Source organism: Falco peregrinus, chromosome 1 (genome assembly GCF_023634155.1).
Source record: "Falco peregrinus isolate bFalPer1 chromosome 1, bFalPer1.pri, whole genome shotgun sequence".
NCBI lineage: Eukaryota > Metazoa > Chordata > Aves > Falconiformes > Falconidae > Falco > Falco peregrinus.
In genome coordinates this window covers 69,048,765-69,065,576 of record NC_073721.1, presented here as the reverse complement: position 1 = coordinate 69,065,576, position 16,812 = coordinate 69,048,765, and the positions used below count along the sequence as shown (strand labels likewise).

The 16,812-nt window shown below is 42.9% G+C and overlaps 1 protein-coding gene across 3 annotated transcripts in view; it reads left to right on the top strand.

The window, feature by feature from the left end:
• Positions 1–16,812, top strand: part of LOC101923373 (signal recognition particle subunit SRP54) — a 32,878-nt gene that overhangs the window by 9,649 nt on the left and 6,417 nt on the right. Inside the window, exons 9-16 of one of the 3 annotated variants that reach the window (XM_055792885.1) lie at positions 206–354; positions 1,740–1,840; positions 1,964–2,050; positions 2,437–2,510; positions 2,756–2,864; positions 3,646–3,816; positions 4,308–4,403; positions 5,061–5,366. In XM_055792885.1, coding sequence (XP_055648860.1) covers positions 206–354; positions 1,740–1,840; positions 1,964–2,050; positions 2,437–2,510; positions 2,756–2,864; positions 3,646–3,816; positions 4,308–4,403; positions 5,061–5,152 — 879 coding nt within the window. In that variant the 3' untranslated portion in view covers positions 5,153–5,366. Of the gene's footprint in view, positions 1–205; positions 355–1,739; positions 1,841–1,963; positions 2,051–2,436; positions 2,511–2,755; positions 2,865–3,645; positions 3,817–4,307; positions 4,404–5,060; positions 5,367–7,046; positions 7,312–11,354; positions 11,532–16,812 lie in introns of those variants that run through there. The other 2 variants (XM_055792902.1, XM_055792890.1) reach the window with 2 other exon arrangements.

Sequence of the window (16,812 nt, the reverse complement as noted above, 5' to 3'; positions counted from 1 at the left end):
TGAGTATGTGAAAGACTTATCTACAGCATCAGAGCTTTCAAGTGGTCCTTAGACAATACTGTTCATAAAACAGTTGTCCTTTTGTTTTAAACTGCACAGCCCTTACATACTGTTATTGCAATACGTTCTGCTACTGAACGTAGTGCACGAACACTGTTTAAGAAAGCAGGAAGTTGTTATTTTTTGTGTATCTCATTTCTTCTAGCAACCAGATAACATTGTTTATGTGATGGATGCTTCCATTGGCCAAGCTTGTGAAGCTCAAGCTAAAGCTTTCAAAGACAAAGTAGACGTAGCTTCTGTTATTGTTACTAAGCTTGATGGACATGCAAAAGGAGGTGGAGCTCTCAGTGCGTAAGTATTGTGACATAATGGTGGCCAACATCTGGCCATGCATGGACAACCATGAAATGTGTTAGCGTCTCACAGAAACCTGTCCTGTGGAAGTGTCACTGTCACAATGCACAGAATCTGAGGTTTAAGTCGGTAACATTAACCTTCTTACCTTGCTTCTGGTGGATGGGATCCCCCATTGATATTTAACGTCAGAAACAGGTATTATGATGTACTTCCAATACAGCAGTGTGTATTGTCACGTCAGACTTCTGAAAAAAGCATCAAGTAGGTACATTTACTGCATCTTGCATATCGGGAGTTTTTACAAAAAATACAAATTTGGACTTAATAGATATGGCTTACCTGAAAAGTTTTGATTCTCATTTGATGCCCAAGGTTTTTTTCCAAAAGGGGACAAACTTCAGCTAGTCATATCTAATGGCCTTAAATCTGCAGCGCAGATCCAACTTCTGGATTGCCAGTGTCCAGCAATTAGGCAAACCATTAGTCTGCAGTCATACTTTCCTGAATTCCATTCTTGTTAAGACTTCTGTGTGCTGTATCTTGACAGAGTCGATTGACTAGAAAAATGTTACATTTCATCTTCATCCTTATATGATGGCGTATCACATAAATCTCCAGCTGCGTTTCAGTGATGGAGCTTGTATGGAGCTGAGATGATTTGTCAAAACAGCCAATGTTAACTGGCACCAACTTACTAAATCACTGTCTGACTTTGATCTCGAGTACTTTAACAGCAAAATATGGCAGCTTATTTATAGCATAGTGGTGGAAAACTAAACTTAAGAGCAAAGTGGAAATACCAAAATCATGTTGCAGCTGTCGTATGCTTGTATGTGTTAAGTCTGCTGTGTTTGTTTTATACTTTCTGTAGGCTGGAAGCTGATTTGATCTAAAAGCTAGTGCAAATGATTGATTAGTGAAAGGGGTCTTATTTTTCCTATGTCTAGGCTTTTTTCTGTGTCGAAAATGGGATTGCTGCCTGTCATCAGAGGTACCTTGAAGAAAAAAGTAATCAATGCCTGTCTCATCTGACCTCCCAATATTAGGATAAAACGGAGATGATTTATTTTTCTTCCTTTCCTCTCGAGTTCCTTAAATGCAGCAATGAAAATAAGCAACTTCTATTTCTGTCTGATTTTCTTTTTCCCTCAAAGCAGGGTGTGTGTTTTACAAAGTGCTAACTAGAGAAATGTCTTGTCAGCTCCTACCAGCTATCTATCCTAAATCTTGGATGGTTTTGCATTAATAGTTTGAGGAGTGAGAAAGATGCTTTGGACAGGATGCATTGTGTTGATGATGCCTTGCTGATTATGTTAATAGGTGGTACAAAAGATGGGTGAGTTTTGAGAGGCCATTTCATAAAATGTATTTTACTGCAGAGTTGCTGCCACGAAGAGTCCTATCATTTTTATTGGAACTGGCGAACACATAGATGACTTTGAACCCTTTAAAACACAGCCTTTCATCAGCAAACTTCTTGGTATGTACTGTGTATAACTGTACTTAATAATAATCACACTTTGACTTTCTACTATCCATTTTACAGTTTTATTTTTTTTTTTTTAATGCTAACTTCAGAGCTGGGTGTTTGGTTTTTTTTCAGGTATGGGTGATATCGAAGGATTGATAGATAAAGTAAACGAGTTAAAGTTGGATGATAATGAAGCACTCATAGAGAAGCTCAAACATGGTAAGTTACTCCCGAGGCCTGAATAGTGGGTGTATTACCATGACCACTGAGTTAATTTGTGTTATGTGTTTCATGTGCATAATACAGAATAGATTCTTTCTCTAACAGATGTGGCAGGCAAATAAATTATGTTTTCCAAACTGTCAAAAGTATATCTCAAAGTCTGTCAGACTGTAACTGTCTATAACTGCAGAAAAACTAGCTTAACTCTTAAATGTCTAAAATGGTTTAGCCATGTTAATAGTGAAGAGGTTTATCTATCTACTTATCTATGCACTAGAGTATTTAGCTTGTAAATATAAAGAATAACTGAGAAAAGACAGTAAGACCAAAATGCCAGTATGACTTTCACTGATTTTTTTTTTCTTGTTGTTACTGTACTTCAGGTCAATTTACACTAAGAGATATGTATGAACAATTCCAAAACATCATGAAAATGGGACCATTCAGTCAGATCTTGGTTAGTTACACCACAAATAATTTTGTTTTATCAGATTTTCATTTATATTTGACAAACTTATGTTGTAAACTTAAAATTATTCATTGAAACTGGTGTTAAAAATCTGTGCTTTGTTTTTCGGAAAGGTAAAATGATTTGCCTGCTGCAATACATAACTAGACTAAAACTTGCTGTCCGTATTTCTGGCTGCTTAAAGTTACCTCTGCCTATTCTGACACACTTCTGTTTTTCATTTTTAAAACAAGGGTATGATCCCTGGTTTTGGAACTGACTTCATGAGTAAAGGCAATGAGCAGGAATCGATGGCAAGGCTAAAGAAACTGATGACTATAATGGACAGTATGAATGACCAAGGTAAAATAAAATTCACCTACACTTTTGTTTTTATCCACTGAAAAACAAGCTTATGTAGCAAGATCTTTTTGGAAACAAGTTGGATGTAAGGCAGCATCTACAGTGACAAAAAATTACGAGGAACACTTACCATTCTTAAAAAAATGGTAAAGAGTACATACTTCTCAAACTTTCTGAATAAGTCTAAATGTTTAGAGATGCCTTGACAGTTGCCTGTTGCTGCTCTGTCTTGTGTACAGGTGGGATTTTGAAGCATTCTATTTGGAAATTAATGTATTTTTATTCTTCATGCTGTAACTGTGCTTCTGAAATTATTAACGCTGTACTTGTAGATTAAAAAGCTACATTCTTTAATCTGTCATTGCTGTCTTGCTTCCTTCCCACCCTCAAATTTACTTGGTGACATAGCCTGGTCTCTGGAATTCAAGGTGTGTTGTTTCTAATCCACATGCAACTCTTGCAGGAGAAGTATGGTCTTAGCTTTGTGCTAAACTCACTAGCATGGCTTAAGACCAAGTGTGCTGAGAGCATAATTTATCCAGGCAACTTTTTCTATCATGTTGATTAACATGTGAACATAATAGCTTTTTAGCACTTCTCCCTAGAATATTATGTTTCAATTATTTATGTAAAATTCTGCATTGTCACTTCTAAAACTAGGGTTTTGTTCTCTGCCTCAAAACTAAATTCTCAACCGTAATGACAACAAGTTTGCTACCAGCTGTAACAGATTTTAATGTCAGTAACTGAATGGATTTTTCTTTCTGCACTGTAATTGCAGAACTGGACAGTACAGACGGTGCCAAAGTTTTCAGTAAGCAACCAGGAAGAATCCAAAGAGTGGCAAGAGGTTCAGGTGTTTCTACCAGAGATGTTCAGGAGCTTTTGACCCAATACACCAAGTTTGCACAGATGGTGAAAAAGATGGGAGGCATCAAGGGGCTTTTCAAAGGTAAAACAAAACAATAAAAAAAAAAAACCAAACAGAAAAACATTTATTAAGTCAGTGCGGAAGTCACTTGATGTGTGAACACAGAGGAAATGTGAAGATGTCGATTGGGTTTGGGAGAGGAGAAGATGAGTTGTAGCTTGCTCATTTCCATGATGTTTGAAAGTTCTTTTATGTAACTGGTAAGAGCTGCACTGTTCTTCATGACACTAGTGTGTAACTTAGCAGTGAAAACTACTGTATTTTTGGCTTTATCAATGTAGACTTCATTGCTGCTACAATACTGATGTTTCAGTCTGTTATGTGGTATGCAGGGACTGTTGATCCTTAAAATACTCTTTAAGTGGCTGATGTAGTAACTTTTGATCATGAGACTGGAATGGTTTTGAATCTAGAATTAGGAGGTAAAATTCAGATATATTTTAATTTCAGCCCAATATATATTAATCCAGTTGCTTACAATTGCTTCTTGCATTTTTAAAAAAAAATTTTAGGTGGTGATATGTCAAAGAATGTAAACCCATCTCAGCTGGCCAAACTGAACCAGCAGATGGCAAAGATGATGGATCCAAGAGTTCTTCATCATATGGGTATGTGTGGACTTTTTTACAGCTTCAAGAGAGAACTACCAATTATGGTTGAGTGTTTGAAATACGGAAGTGAGGAAGGTGATGTGAGAACATGTTGTGTATTGTGTATTAAGTATTTCTAGGTTGTCTAACAAGAATCAGAACATCTAGTCCGTGTATTGTGAATGCATTGCACGTTGCACTTGCCAATGAATGCTTCATCTAGTTTCTTCATTTGGATTCACCTCTCAATGAGCAGTTGGAGTGTTGCCTGAGGGAATAGTAAAGTGATGACTTGAAGGATGACTGTGGTAAAGCAAGTATCTTCCTAAACTTCCCTTTTCTTCTAAGCTTTGCCTCAAATAATTAAATTTGACAAGAGCAGCTTTAAATAAAGACTACTATACTGGAACTTCACTAATTGATAATGTCATTCCTTCAAGGTTTTTTTTTAGATCTTAATGCACAGGTAATCTTTAAACCTGTTTTAAGCTTGGTGTTTCCCAGACTTTTCTGTACTCACTCAGTTGTCCATTTTTGATAGCCATTTAAACCTGGCTTGACAGTCTTGCATTTGTCTATTACCTAAATAGCATGTGTGCTGTAATGAGGCCTCAGAAGCAAGATAGCTGTTCATCAGAGTTAAATAATACATCCATGTTCTTGCTTTTTCTGCAGGTGGCATGGCAGGATTGCAGTCAATGATGAGACAGTTTCAACAAGGCGCTGCTGGGAATATGAAAGGCATGATGGGATTCAATAATATGTAAAGAAGCCTTAATAGAAATGGACTTGGTTGACTCTTCATTGCAACTTCAGTGAAAGAATTTGCTTTCTTCCTTTTTACAGTGATGGGGGGGGAGTGGTCTTTTGAAATCTTATTCGGGCTTCTCAGTTTCTACATCTAATTTCTGAAAACTATTTTTGCTTAAATTAGTTCCTCTCCACTAATACCTGATGGCACAAAGAGTAATTAAATTAAATGATGTAAAAATTTAATATTTAGAGACACTTTTTAATTGTTTACATCAAATGGCAGCCATTATATTTGTAAACGACCCTGATCTTTGGTTATAGTAACATAAAATGTCACAAATATACTGTAAAATAAAATTTAAGTGGTTATAAACAAGAGGATGGCCTGTTTCTTCAGATCTTTCATAACTGTCCTTGCCCAGTATGTCATGGGATGATTTCCTTAGTTTGATTTGTTTCTACGGGCTGTTGAAACTCGTATTTGGCATAAATGCTATAAGAATACTTCAGTATCTGAAACAGTGTGCTGTGCTCTGGTTTGTGCAAAACTCTGTTGTCCAGAATTCTGTCATTCTTTCCTTATACACAGCGAAGTGACTAAAAGCATGCAGGTATGCAGATACCAAGCAGTCTCGTGTACTAAAGATAATATCAGGCTGCAAATTAAGCAGTTCTTTTATGGAGACAACTTCCAGTACATACTAGATGGCATTCTGTGCTGGTACTGAACTTAAGAGAGAGAGAGAGGGAGAGCTGTTTCTGACAGAGCATGTTGCCCCAACTCAGCTGCTATCTGATCTTAATTACCTGTAGCATTTTTTTTTAATAGCTGTTTACTGTGTTGGTCTCAAAGGTGGAACCTACAGACACGCTTCAGAAACTAGGTAGACCAGATGAACTTTGAAATCCAGCATACCTCTTGGCAAGCATGTAAGGTCTTTCACAGTTATCTTAAGGCGAGAGGGCATATTACAAAATTTATTTTAGTATACTGCAGAGTGCTTGGATTGTAAATGACATACAAAGCAGATGCTCAGTTCTGTACTATTTGTAAAATAGTTCTTTAATCTTTCATTCTTGTGTTTCTGTAATCGTGCATTCAATAGTGCATTGTGTGTGTGTCAGGCCTTCTCATAAGGGGACGTTTTCTGCCTTGCACTAGCATAACTGCCAGTCGGGTATGTCTATACTTTGCCTGGGACTTTGATTTGTCACAGGATCCGGATAATGCTTTGATAATATGGCTAAGAAAGTGCCTAAGAGCCCATCTTTGCTCCAGACTGTAATTCTTCAGAAGCTGTTCTTCATGACCCAGGGTTGAATGACGGCCCTTGCTGTCGCGTAAAGAAGTGCATGTTACAGCCACTGGCTCTAACCTTAAACAAAGCAGAACTACTCCCGAGTCCCATAACAAGGAGGACGTTTCAAATGCTTCTGCCTCCAGCAGTTTTTTCCCCGTGCAGCGGGTTAGCGCCCAGCGCCGCTGCCTGCCGGCTGGGACCCCCGGTGCAGACGGCGGCGGCCCGGGGCCGGCGCCCCCGCTGGGCGCTTCTTCGCCTTCCGTGGTTTGTCCTTTCGAATGCGTTGCACGGCCGGAGCCAAGCGCAGGCAGGGAAAGGCTTGGCAGGCTCGGCCCTGCCGCGGGGACGACTCCTCAGTACTGCCGAGTAACTTCCTGCGCTTCCCAAGTACATTATCTGTCATTTTGCAGATTTTTACAGTACTCTAGCAAGATGACGGGCGCGTTTCCCCCCCGCACGCAGCGCCCTCCCTCCCCGCAGAGGGGCACGCCTGCTGCCCGCCGCGGGGGCCGTGCCCGGCTGCCTTCAGGGCCCCGCTCGCTGCCGGGCGAGCTGCGGGGAAGGGGGCAACGGCCGCTGGCACCCGCCCCGGGGTCTCTCCCGGATGGGCCGCGGCCCCGCAGCGTGGCCGGCCCCGGCGGGACCCCCCCGGCCCGGGGCGCGGTGGCGGGCTGCAAGCGCCGCCCCGGCGGGCGGTGTGACGGGCGGTGCCGCCCGGCTGCTCGCCTCCCTGGGCCGCGGCGGGCCCGCTGCCGCCCTCCCCCGGCGCCGCGGCGGGCGGGAGGATGGAGCAGGGGCTGTCCGCCATCACCCTCTACTGCGCGCCCGCCGCCGGCCCCGCGGCTGCCTCCTGCGCCATGGAGCCCGAGCAGGTGAGCGGGGCGCCCGGCGGCGGGGCCCGGGGCAGCCCCCTCCGCGGGGGGGCGGGCCCCTCGGGGCGGCGGCGCTGGGGTCCGTCCGGGGCGTGGGTGGCGGTGGCGGCCTGAACCCCGCCGGGCCGGGGCTGGGCGCGGGGGGAGCCCCCGGCGCGGGCCGGTTCTCGGTGGGGGTGGCGGGGCGCGGGGGCCTGGGCGCGGGCTCGGCCTGCCGGGCCGCCCTTCCTTCCCTCCAGCGCTCCGTAATTACCGGAGCGCGGCGCCTCGGGTGTCAGCCGGGGCCGGCAGACAATGCCCTGACAAACGAGCCTGATGAATATTGCATCGGGGCAGGCTGCCGCCTCCCGCCGCCCTGCCAAGGCCACCGGGGCGCGGGGCTGGCCGGGGCCGCCGGCTCCCGGTGGGAGCGGCCCCGGTGGGAGCGGCCCCCGAGAGCCCTCCCGTCCGTGGGGCCGGTGCCGGCGCCGCGCCCCGAGCCGCTCGGCGGCGGGGGGGGGGCCCTGCAGTCGGCGCTCGCCCTGTTATTGTGTCTTCCGTTTGAGAAGGGCTCATGCTGTTTAATTTCGGTTGAAACGCAAGGCTGGAAAGTAGGCGATAGAGAAAAAAATCCCAACCCCAACCAACCCACCCACTCCCCCCCCCCTCCAAAAAAAAAAAAAAGCCTGCCAGGGAAAGCAGCACAAATGAAATCGGTAAGGCAGGCAAGATAACACGGCTAGAAATATTTCTTATTATTACCAGCCTTTTAGTAGCACTGTCGGGTGAGTCGAGCTGTGTAAATTGAATTATTCATCTTTCTGAGGGAGAGCGGACATCGCAACTTCAGCGTTTTGGGTCATAAGTTTTTGCAAGGAGACCTGAGCCCAGTGGCTTCCAAGATGCCAAAGTGACCAGCCTGCTCTCCCTCTTCCTTTTTGCTTTTCTTCTCCTCTCTTTGATGAAACTTGACGTTATTGCATCACCTAGTATGAGTTGTGTGAGCTCTCCTAGCTTCCATGTAGGTGTCCTGGCACACCTCATCCTTAATCATCATTTATTTATTTTAATGGCGTTTTGGATGTGGCTGAATTTCCATTGCGCTGGGTGTTGTACCAGCGCTGTCAGAATGTGTCCTGGTCGCACGCGGTTTCTGGCTAAAGGCTGAGGTGAGAGGGTGGGTGTGAAGAGGGTGAACAAGGAGCAGCGGTTTCATACGCTGACTTCCTGACGGGCAAGGTTTGCATGGGTGCCGTAAAGCCAAGAAAAATTCCAAGAGGGTATCTAAAAAGAAAAATAAGTCACTTTGCGGTGTTTCCCACGTGCGTTAAGAGTGTTAGCCAGCGTGGCAGAAGCACAAGGCCTTTGTGTCTAATTGTTGCGGGAACAGAAGCCAAAGTAAATACTTTTATGGCACTCGGTTAAGACAAATGCTGAGTCTTTCAAGGTCCGTATAATGTGTTGGAAAGGGACAAGCCTGTGGAAAAAGGTGAGGTGGGCAACCTGACCAAAGCCACGGACTAGAAGAATGATCTTTGTAACCACTTCTTGAATTGGAAAAGAAGTTCAGATGTGTAAAGGAAGATCAAAAGTGTTCAGCCCCCAAACAGGAGATGCTGCAACATTTGAGCTGTACAGATCTGTATTGCCACGGTTTTGGAAAGATAAAAGAAAATTTGTTAATGCTGAACTTCCAGCTTGCAGCTGGGAAGGTTGGCTTTTATTGATGCTGTGCATGTAAAAATTAAAAGGACCAATGTTACAGTGATGAATAAAACCCACATCCAGGTTTGTTGACTAGGTAATCACAAAAGCAACAGCTGATATATATTGTTTTATTTAATGATTTAGGACTCCGAAACAGATTCGTTGTTCCTTGAGGAAACCCTACTGTCTCAAACTACCACGTTTGTCTGCAACTTTGTACCAGTACCAGCTACGCAGAGCTGCTTGCTGTAGGTAGTGTAAGTGGAGTGTGGGATGGCTGTGCAGGCAATTGAAGCCTGCTTTTTAAATTTTAACTACAATTTTTTTCTAAGTTAAAATATTTGAGGCGTTTGAGTTAAACAAGCCAAAATCAGATGAAGAGACTGTGCCTTTAGGGGAACTTAAGGAGAGGCTGATGTTGCTTGCTGTGGTTAATCACAGCAATATTTGTGATGCTGTGTTGCAAAAAATAGTGCTCTTCAGCACTGTGACTAAACATGAAAAATGGCATCATTGTATGATGCCAATAAAGGAGCGTGAAATGTTCATAAAAGACTGATTCTGTGGTGCTCTTTGCTCCAAAAACTACAGAACTGAGTCACAGTAAGTGGTGCCCGCTTTTATAGCGGCAGCAAGGAGCGCTCCCTGTGCTTAGGTTGCTCCACTGTTCTCAGCGTTTGTACTTCTGTAGCTTTGCTGTTCTGCTCGTGCTCTGTTCCCGAGACTGATAGGCAGCAGAGAGAGTGCGCTGGGCCCCAGCGAGTCGGTTTGGTCTTTCTACATGAAAATGTAACTCTGCATGAAAATGTAATGCCATTTCAGCTTAATTACCCTCTTGGAAACTTGCTGCTTCATTCTGCTGCGCTCCCCCAGGAAAATGCCCAAAATGTGCTGCGGTAGTTAAAGAAATGCTGGGGGAAGCTGAAATGACTTGCAGTTTTGAGAAGCGGAGGTATGAGAGCTGGGAGAGATGATGAATGTGTGCGCTCCCTCTCCACGCTGTAGCGCTTGGCACGTGATCTTTACCTTCCCTCCCTCTTCTCTATGGGCACGAGAAAAATCTGTGCCTGGAATGGAGGAAGCCGTTCTGCTCTCCACGGCCCCCTCCTGCCCCTCTCTGCTGTGCCCGCTGCCTTTCCCAGCTAACTGAGCCCGTTTGTGCTGCAAAGCTAATTTGCGTAATCTAGCGTTAAGAGATGGGAATGGTGATGCTGGGCTTGCAACAATTAAGGGATGTCTTACAGCTCTGTGATAAAATACATATTTTTATTAATAATTTTGAATTGTGACCTGTGGAGACCATTGAGTTTGCATAGGCAAGAAGTCGAAAATTGGAATGTGCCCATTTTATGCAGCCTGAATTCTGCGTACATGTACACACATCTCATTCCTTACGATACGGTTTCAAATAACACGAGCTCGTGCATTTTTAAAAACTTTCATGGTACGTTAAAAACATGGGGCTGGCATTTTCTACCTTCTGTGTCCTTCTCTGCATGACAGAAGCGTGTTCAGAACAGTTTTGTGCATTTGATGCAGTAGTATCTAAAAGCTCTGCTGAGGCGAAGGCTCTGTTTTGAGAGCTACAGTACAAAACCTTACTAAAATTCTCTGCCTGCAGGAGTTGCTAGCCTAAAGAATTTTTGATTGGCCTTTGAACTAGGAGTATATTTTTTAATGCTTGTGACCCAAAGACTGCATTGTAGCATTCAGCAGCTGGAAGAACAAACCCAGACATTGTACTTCTCTTTTTATATGTCTTTAGCCACAAAACTAAGGGTTGTTCTTTTAGCACCGTCCCTGGCACTCACCGTGATCGCTGCTGAAAGCCCACAGAGGCAGATGCATCTTTCTAAAGCTTGACCCCGGCTGCTTAGTTCTCCGTTATTCAGTTCTGTTGTGTCCTGGAGGTGTCTGTCTAAGCTTGCAAAGAGGTGGTGGCTACAGCCTATGAGCTGCTTGATTAATTTCACTTGAGACTAATTCCAAAACCAAAGATACTTTTATATATTCACACGTATATGCTCATCTAGTTACTTAAAGAAAAGTGTCCTGCTAAGAAACTCTTACGTATCACAGTGCTTTTTAGGAATAGATGTTTTTAATACCACCTGTGCATGCTGAAGTGAAGGCACTCATCTTTTTGTTATTTTTAGTGGAGAGATCAGTTTTCAGGTATCTGCAAACAATAATGTTTCAGTCGTATCTTTACCTACAGCCAAGCTCTTACAAATGTCCGTTGTATATACTAATCAATCTAAAATGTTTTAAATACCCCATGAATTTTTTTAAGGAGGAGCTTTTCCAGTTCTGGAAGTGTGTACTTGACATAATGATTTTTTTTTTCTCCTTTATAGCAACTTGCAAATGGAGATAGAGGCTTTGAGAATGTGGAGCTGGGTGTCATAGGAAAGAAGAAGAAAATTCCAAGGAGGGTTATTCATTTTGCAAGTGGAGAAACAATGGAAGAATATAGCACAGATGAAGAGGAAGATGAACAAGAGAAAAAAGATCTGTTGCCGCCTGTAGATCCTGTAGGTGTTTTACTTGATAAATTGCCACTTCTGGTTTACTGGGTAACTACCCATATTTTATACTTTAATTTTTGTGTCATAAATCTGATTTAGTACTTTGTATTAAAGATTCCCTTAATAAGATTGGTGCTAGGGACTGAGAAATCCGAGAAATATTCCTGAGTTGTTTTGTCCTGGAGTCCTTCTCCACTAAAGTAGCCCTATTAATTAGAAATGGGTTTAATTTCTTCACAGTTCTGGTCTGTCCTCTCCAGCATTTCTCCCTCTAATAATATTTGCTTGGTGTCTCCTTGATTTGTATTATTCTTTAAAAAAATGCGCAGGGAAGGCATTTGTTTTCTGTTTGGTGACAGTGGAGAGTTGAACCTGCAATTTAGTGTTACCATACCAGCAATTTGATATGATTAAAAAAAAGAGTATAGCAGGGAAAGAAACAAATGACTTGCAGAAATAAAAGGAAAACTGGTGTAATTCATAGTATGTGAAAAACAGGTTTTAAAGGACCTGCCTAGTCTGTGTATGTAATGTTCATCTTCTTGTAAGCCATTAAGATGTTGCTTGACCTGTGAATGGAGTCTCCATTTATGGGGTCCAAATTCAAGTGGAGTTTTGGCAATTGAAGCTGTCTCCAGTAGCGTGTGACGTAGCTGCTAAAGTATGTTTTCCTTTTCATCATGATTTTGGGTCTATACTTCGAGGTAAAAGGAAATATATAGTGTTATACTCAGTTGGCATCTCTGACAATCTGGTTTGTGGTGATGATGGTGTATTTGCAAGGCTCAGAGCCGCGCGTGCCAGCTGTGGCAGCAGCAGCTCCCTGCTCTCTGGCAGTCAGCCCTAGAGAAGAGCCACATCCTTCTCTTCATCTCTCCACATCACTGAGTCTCATGTTTCGTTTATGACACCCCCACGAACTGGTGTCCCAGCCACCTCTTTTCTCTGCCCTCCTTACCCCAATAAGCTGGGTCTGCGGACCTGTTCCCTGCCTGCTGGTGGGCTCCCTTCCTGGCCCTCTCTGGGCTCTGTTGCCTGTATTGCGATAGAGGTGGAGGCTCGAAACTGGCTGGGTCCTTCCCGATGTGCCGGGAGCCGTTGCTTTGTGCAGCAGTTTGTCCCGCCTGGTTGCATGCTGGAGGCAGACGCTGGTGTGTAGCTGCTCGTTCCCATGCTCCAGAGAAGAGTCTTGGTGTGCACAGAAACTGGTACCCTGTTTTCTACTTGGCGTTGCTGTTGAAATGACTTCTGCACCATCATTTGGGAATCCATAATTAAGAAATGTTGTGGTTGAAGCTCTCAGCTCTCTTTTTTACTGTATAGTGGTAGGGCCTGTATTTATTTACATGCATATCCACCCTGGGAGAGCTTGCCCTTATTGAACGGACTGCAGTAAAGAGGTTGACTTTCTGCTCATTCTCTTTTGAAGAAGTGGTGAACCATAAGGGCTTTGCTTTGGGAGGGACTGTCAACTGGTTCTTTTTTTCCCCCTCTGTAAAATGAATTTGTCTTGAAGGGGAAAAAAAAAAGGTGGTTTGAGGACAGAGCTGCAGTGAGACTGTGGGCATTCAGCTGGGATTTGGTTCATAGCAATTCCCAGGTGAAGCTGTTGCACTTCATCTTGGTACCACTATTTCTTTCTTGCTAGGTAGTTCTTGTTTACAACGAAAAGTAACATTAGCCTGAGAGCATGTAGGGTATCATCGGTATAAAATACACTTGACATTTTTGGTTTGAAAATAAATGTATTGTACTCGCAAACAGTGAGTAGATGTTAAGCTGCCTTGCTCAGTGTTTTTTTTTTTATCTCTGCAAGGATCTACAAAAAGAAATGCAAGAACTGTGAAACCTACTGAATATTACGGTAATGTTCAGGTACCTTCAGAGTCAGATCTGTTCCCCACTATGCAGGTCATGTCAGATATCCACGGATGTATAAGAGATTTTTCCCAACTATAATTAGCAGGGGACCAGATCTGTGTAACTTCTTGTGCCATTTCTTCTCGGTAGAAGAGTTCCACTGTGGTGCAGCAAGGGAAGGCTCATAAGCCTTAATGTATGTGTTGTGAGGCCAGAGAAGTGCACGCTGCTGTAGAAATGGACATTTAACTAGAGAGCCCTCAAACGTGCACAACAGCCGGGAACGCGGCATGATTGTTCTCCTGCTTTCCTAACAAGGATTTTTTTTCTGAATAGCAAAAAGTATATTGCATGGCACAGTGACAATGGCTTTATTCTCCTTTTATAGCTTAATTTTTATTACCCTTTTTAATAAAAGGACCCCTCAGACCAGAACAGTTTATTGTGGAGCGCAGTATGCCTTATTATGTATTGCTTTTTACTTTGACAGAATTAACTTGATTAGAGCAAGGGTTGCCATTAAGTGAAGTTTACCTTATCTGCTGCATGCTTCGTGTATCCCAGCTGAGACACTCAACTGAGAAATGTTAGTCCAAGCTGAGCTTTGATGCTTTAGCCAACAGCTGCCTTACAAATCCTACAATAAAAACATTTTTATAAAAGCAATTAAATAGTCAGTTTGCTGAGACCAGCATGTCTAAAACTTGTTATCTCAGTTGGGATATGAAAAAGTATGTTGCAAGTAATAGCTGTTTCTGGTCCAACTTACTTTTTAAAAAAGCACATTTAATATTTTGAATAGAAACTTTGCATCGTGAAATTTCAAAGCTCAGCTGGTATTGGCATCCTGGCAGCCTCTAAATTAGTTTAAGGGAAACAATTCTGATAACTTCTATAGGTCAGCACTCACTTCATTAACATTCTTGGACTGGAGTGTCCATTCTGTTGTATTTTGGTTGTTGGTTTTTTTTAAAGAATGAATTGAATCTAGAACACAGGGTATGCTTAATACATTTCCCCCTGGATTTTTTAGATAGTAGCGTTCAGTATTATCTGTGTGTTCTCATATTAAAACATAGATGCTTTAATTACGTAAATGCTTTAATTTTAACTGAAACTTCTAGTCTGTCTAGAAAGACTTAGATGCTTACACTTTATATGTAAATCTCATTTTGCACCTGTCCACCAAAACTTTATTTTGTTGTAACTAAACTTCCCTAACCTGTTTTAGAAGATAATTTTTCTGTTTATCCTTGGAGGGCTGCTTGCTATAAGCTCTTTGTTGCATTCACCTATTACATGAATAGGCAGAAAGTGGAGTGTAAATCTTTGCAGAGCAATTGTCAGTAATGTAACTGTTGGCGATAACCTTGGAATTCATCCTGAGAACATCTCTGCAACAAAGCACCAGAAGAGATTTAATTTTATTAACTTTCAGTGCTCAGAAAGATTGAAACACGTTTTTGCAGGGAGATTATCTTGATATCCTGTAGTTAAAAGGAGCTTAACTTCAAACAGCAAAAAGTCCTCTCTTGAGGACTGTTAAACATTTTTCTTTTAACAATTTGGGGATGAGGGAGAAAAATAGTCACTGACCAAGTAATGGCTACTCATAATATGGCAGAAGCTTTTTGATGGAGGATGGTATGTGTGTCTCTGATGTTGTTTTCACTGGCTTGTCTTAGGTGCCACAGTTTGACATGGTGCATACACTAAAAGACCTGTTACAGCAACGGCCAGTCAGTAGTTAAACTAATTTGAAATGCATCTTGGCACAGTAAACAGTGGAAAAGTATCTATTTGGTGGTGTATATTAACTCTTAAATACGGGATTTGTTTTTTCTTAAATCAGGAAATTATTTTTTCCTTTATTTTGCCATTTTCTCTGGCAAAGATAAACCCTGCGTTCTTCAGAAAGTTCAAGTGTTATTAGGGACTGACTGAAATCTGGCAAGTTCAGGGGAGTGCGTGTGTGCTCCATTCAGCAGTACTGTACTAGGAAACAAAATCATGTTCTGTTAGACCAGAACCCCCTTGGTTTTATCAATGGTTGAATCCATTGTGCTCATTCCTATTTAAAATGCAGCACTTGGATTAAAGTGGTACGTTAAGATTTTTTGTAATTTAAAAACCAGTTGTCATAACCATTGTGTTTTCTATTTGAAACAACAAAATAAAGTCAGGAAAGCTGAATAGTATAATTAAGCATTGTAGAAACGTGTACTAAAGAGGCTGATGGCGGGAGACATCCTGTCCCCTTATAATAAGCCAGTGTCCTGTGTTTCATACTGCTGCCCCTTGTTTCCAGTCAAGAAATAGAGTATTACTGTGGCCTTGCATTGACGAAAGACTGAACATTAAGGCTTCTTTGGCCAAAGGAGGTTGATGTACAGTGTCTGGGTGTGTGGTTCTTACTGAGCATTAGTAGGACCTGACTTGGGTACTGTTTTCTGTACCACTCAGTGCATTAAAGCTGCTTCACGGAGTAGGGTTCGTTTGTACTGAGCCATTGCCTAACGGCCCCGTTCATATCACCCAAGCAGTTCTGATTTTCTCCAGTACCTCTTCTCGCCTCACATTGCCACTCCTGCTTCAGTCTCCGAGGTGCTCTGGGAAACCACCCGAACGTACCCTTGGGAAGTGAAGGGGGGAGAAAATAAAGGAGAGTTATTCCTTGGAGGTGTTCCCTTGTTCCTGGTTGTTCTTGGTGGTTTACTTCCCGAGGCATCTCCTTTCTCCTCTTGAATTCGTGTGAAGTAGCTTCTCTCATGGTTTTGTATTGCCTTTTGAGATACTTCAAAGGATGCTCCTTTTTTAAATTCAGGGGACCAGCAAAGCCTTGCTTGGCAGGGGTGAAGAAGCATCTTGCTGGGCTTTGTCAGAGAGCAGAGGTTTCCATGAAGCTGAACTTAAAGTGCTTCCAACGTACCAAACTGGTTTTTAATTGCGGTCGGGGAACAGTGGAAATAGAACCTCTGTGTCTGCCAAGCCTCAGATGTTCCCTACATGTGTGTTGCCACAAACGTGTTGCAATACTCTGTGTCTGAGTTAGTTCTGTCACGTTGAAGTTCAGCTGGTCTTTTCACTCTTAAATGTTCCAGGGGCTCTTGTAGCTTCTTGCGTACAGCCGCGCAGCAGGTCCGTTTGTCCTGCACGCTGTGTTGAATGCTTTTTCATCTTGTCACCTCATTATGAAGGATTGTACAGAACCTCATCAATGCCATTATTTGCACCTGTGGCAACAAGCTTTTCCAGCACTTTTCTTGACTTCCTCAACTGAACAAACTCCAAAATGATTGTTGTTAGCCTGTCTGCCAACTGAGTGCATAATCATCGAGCTGGATGCACAACGAGGTGCTTTTGTGCAGGCAGGATAGCAAGCTGGTTTTGCTTACATTTTTACCTTGGCAGGACATTTTCCATGCCC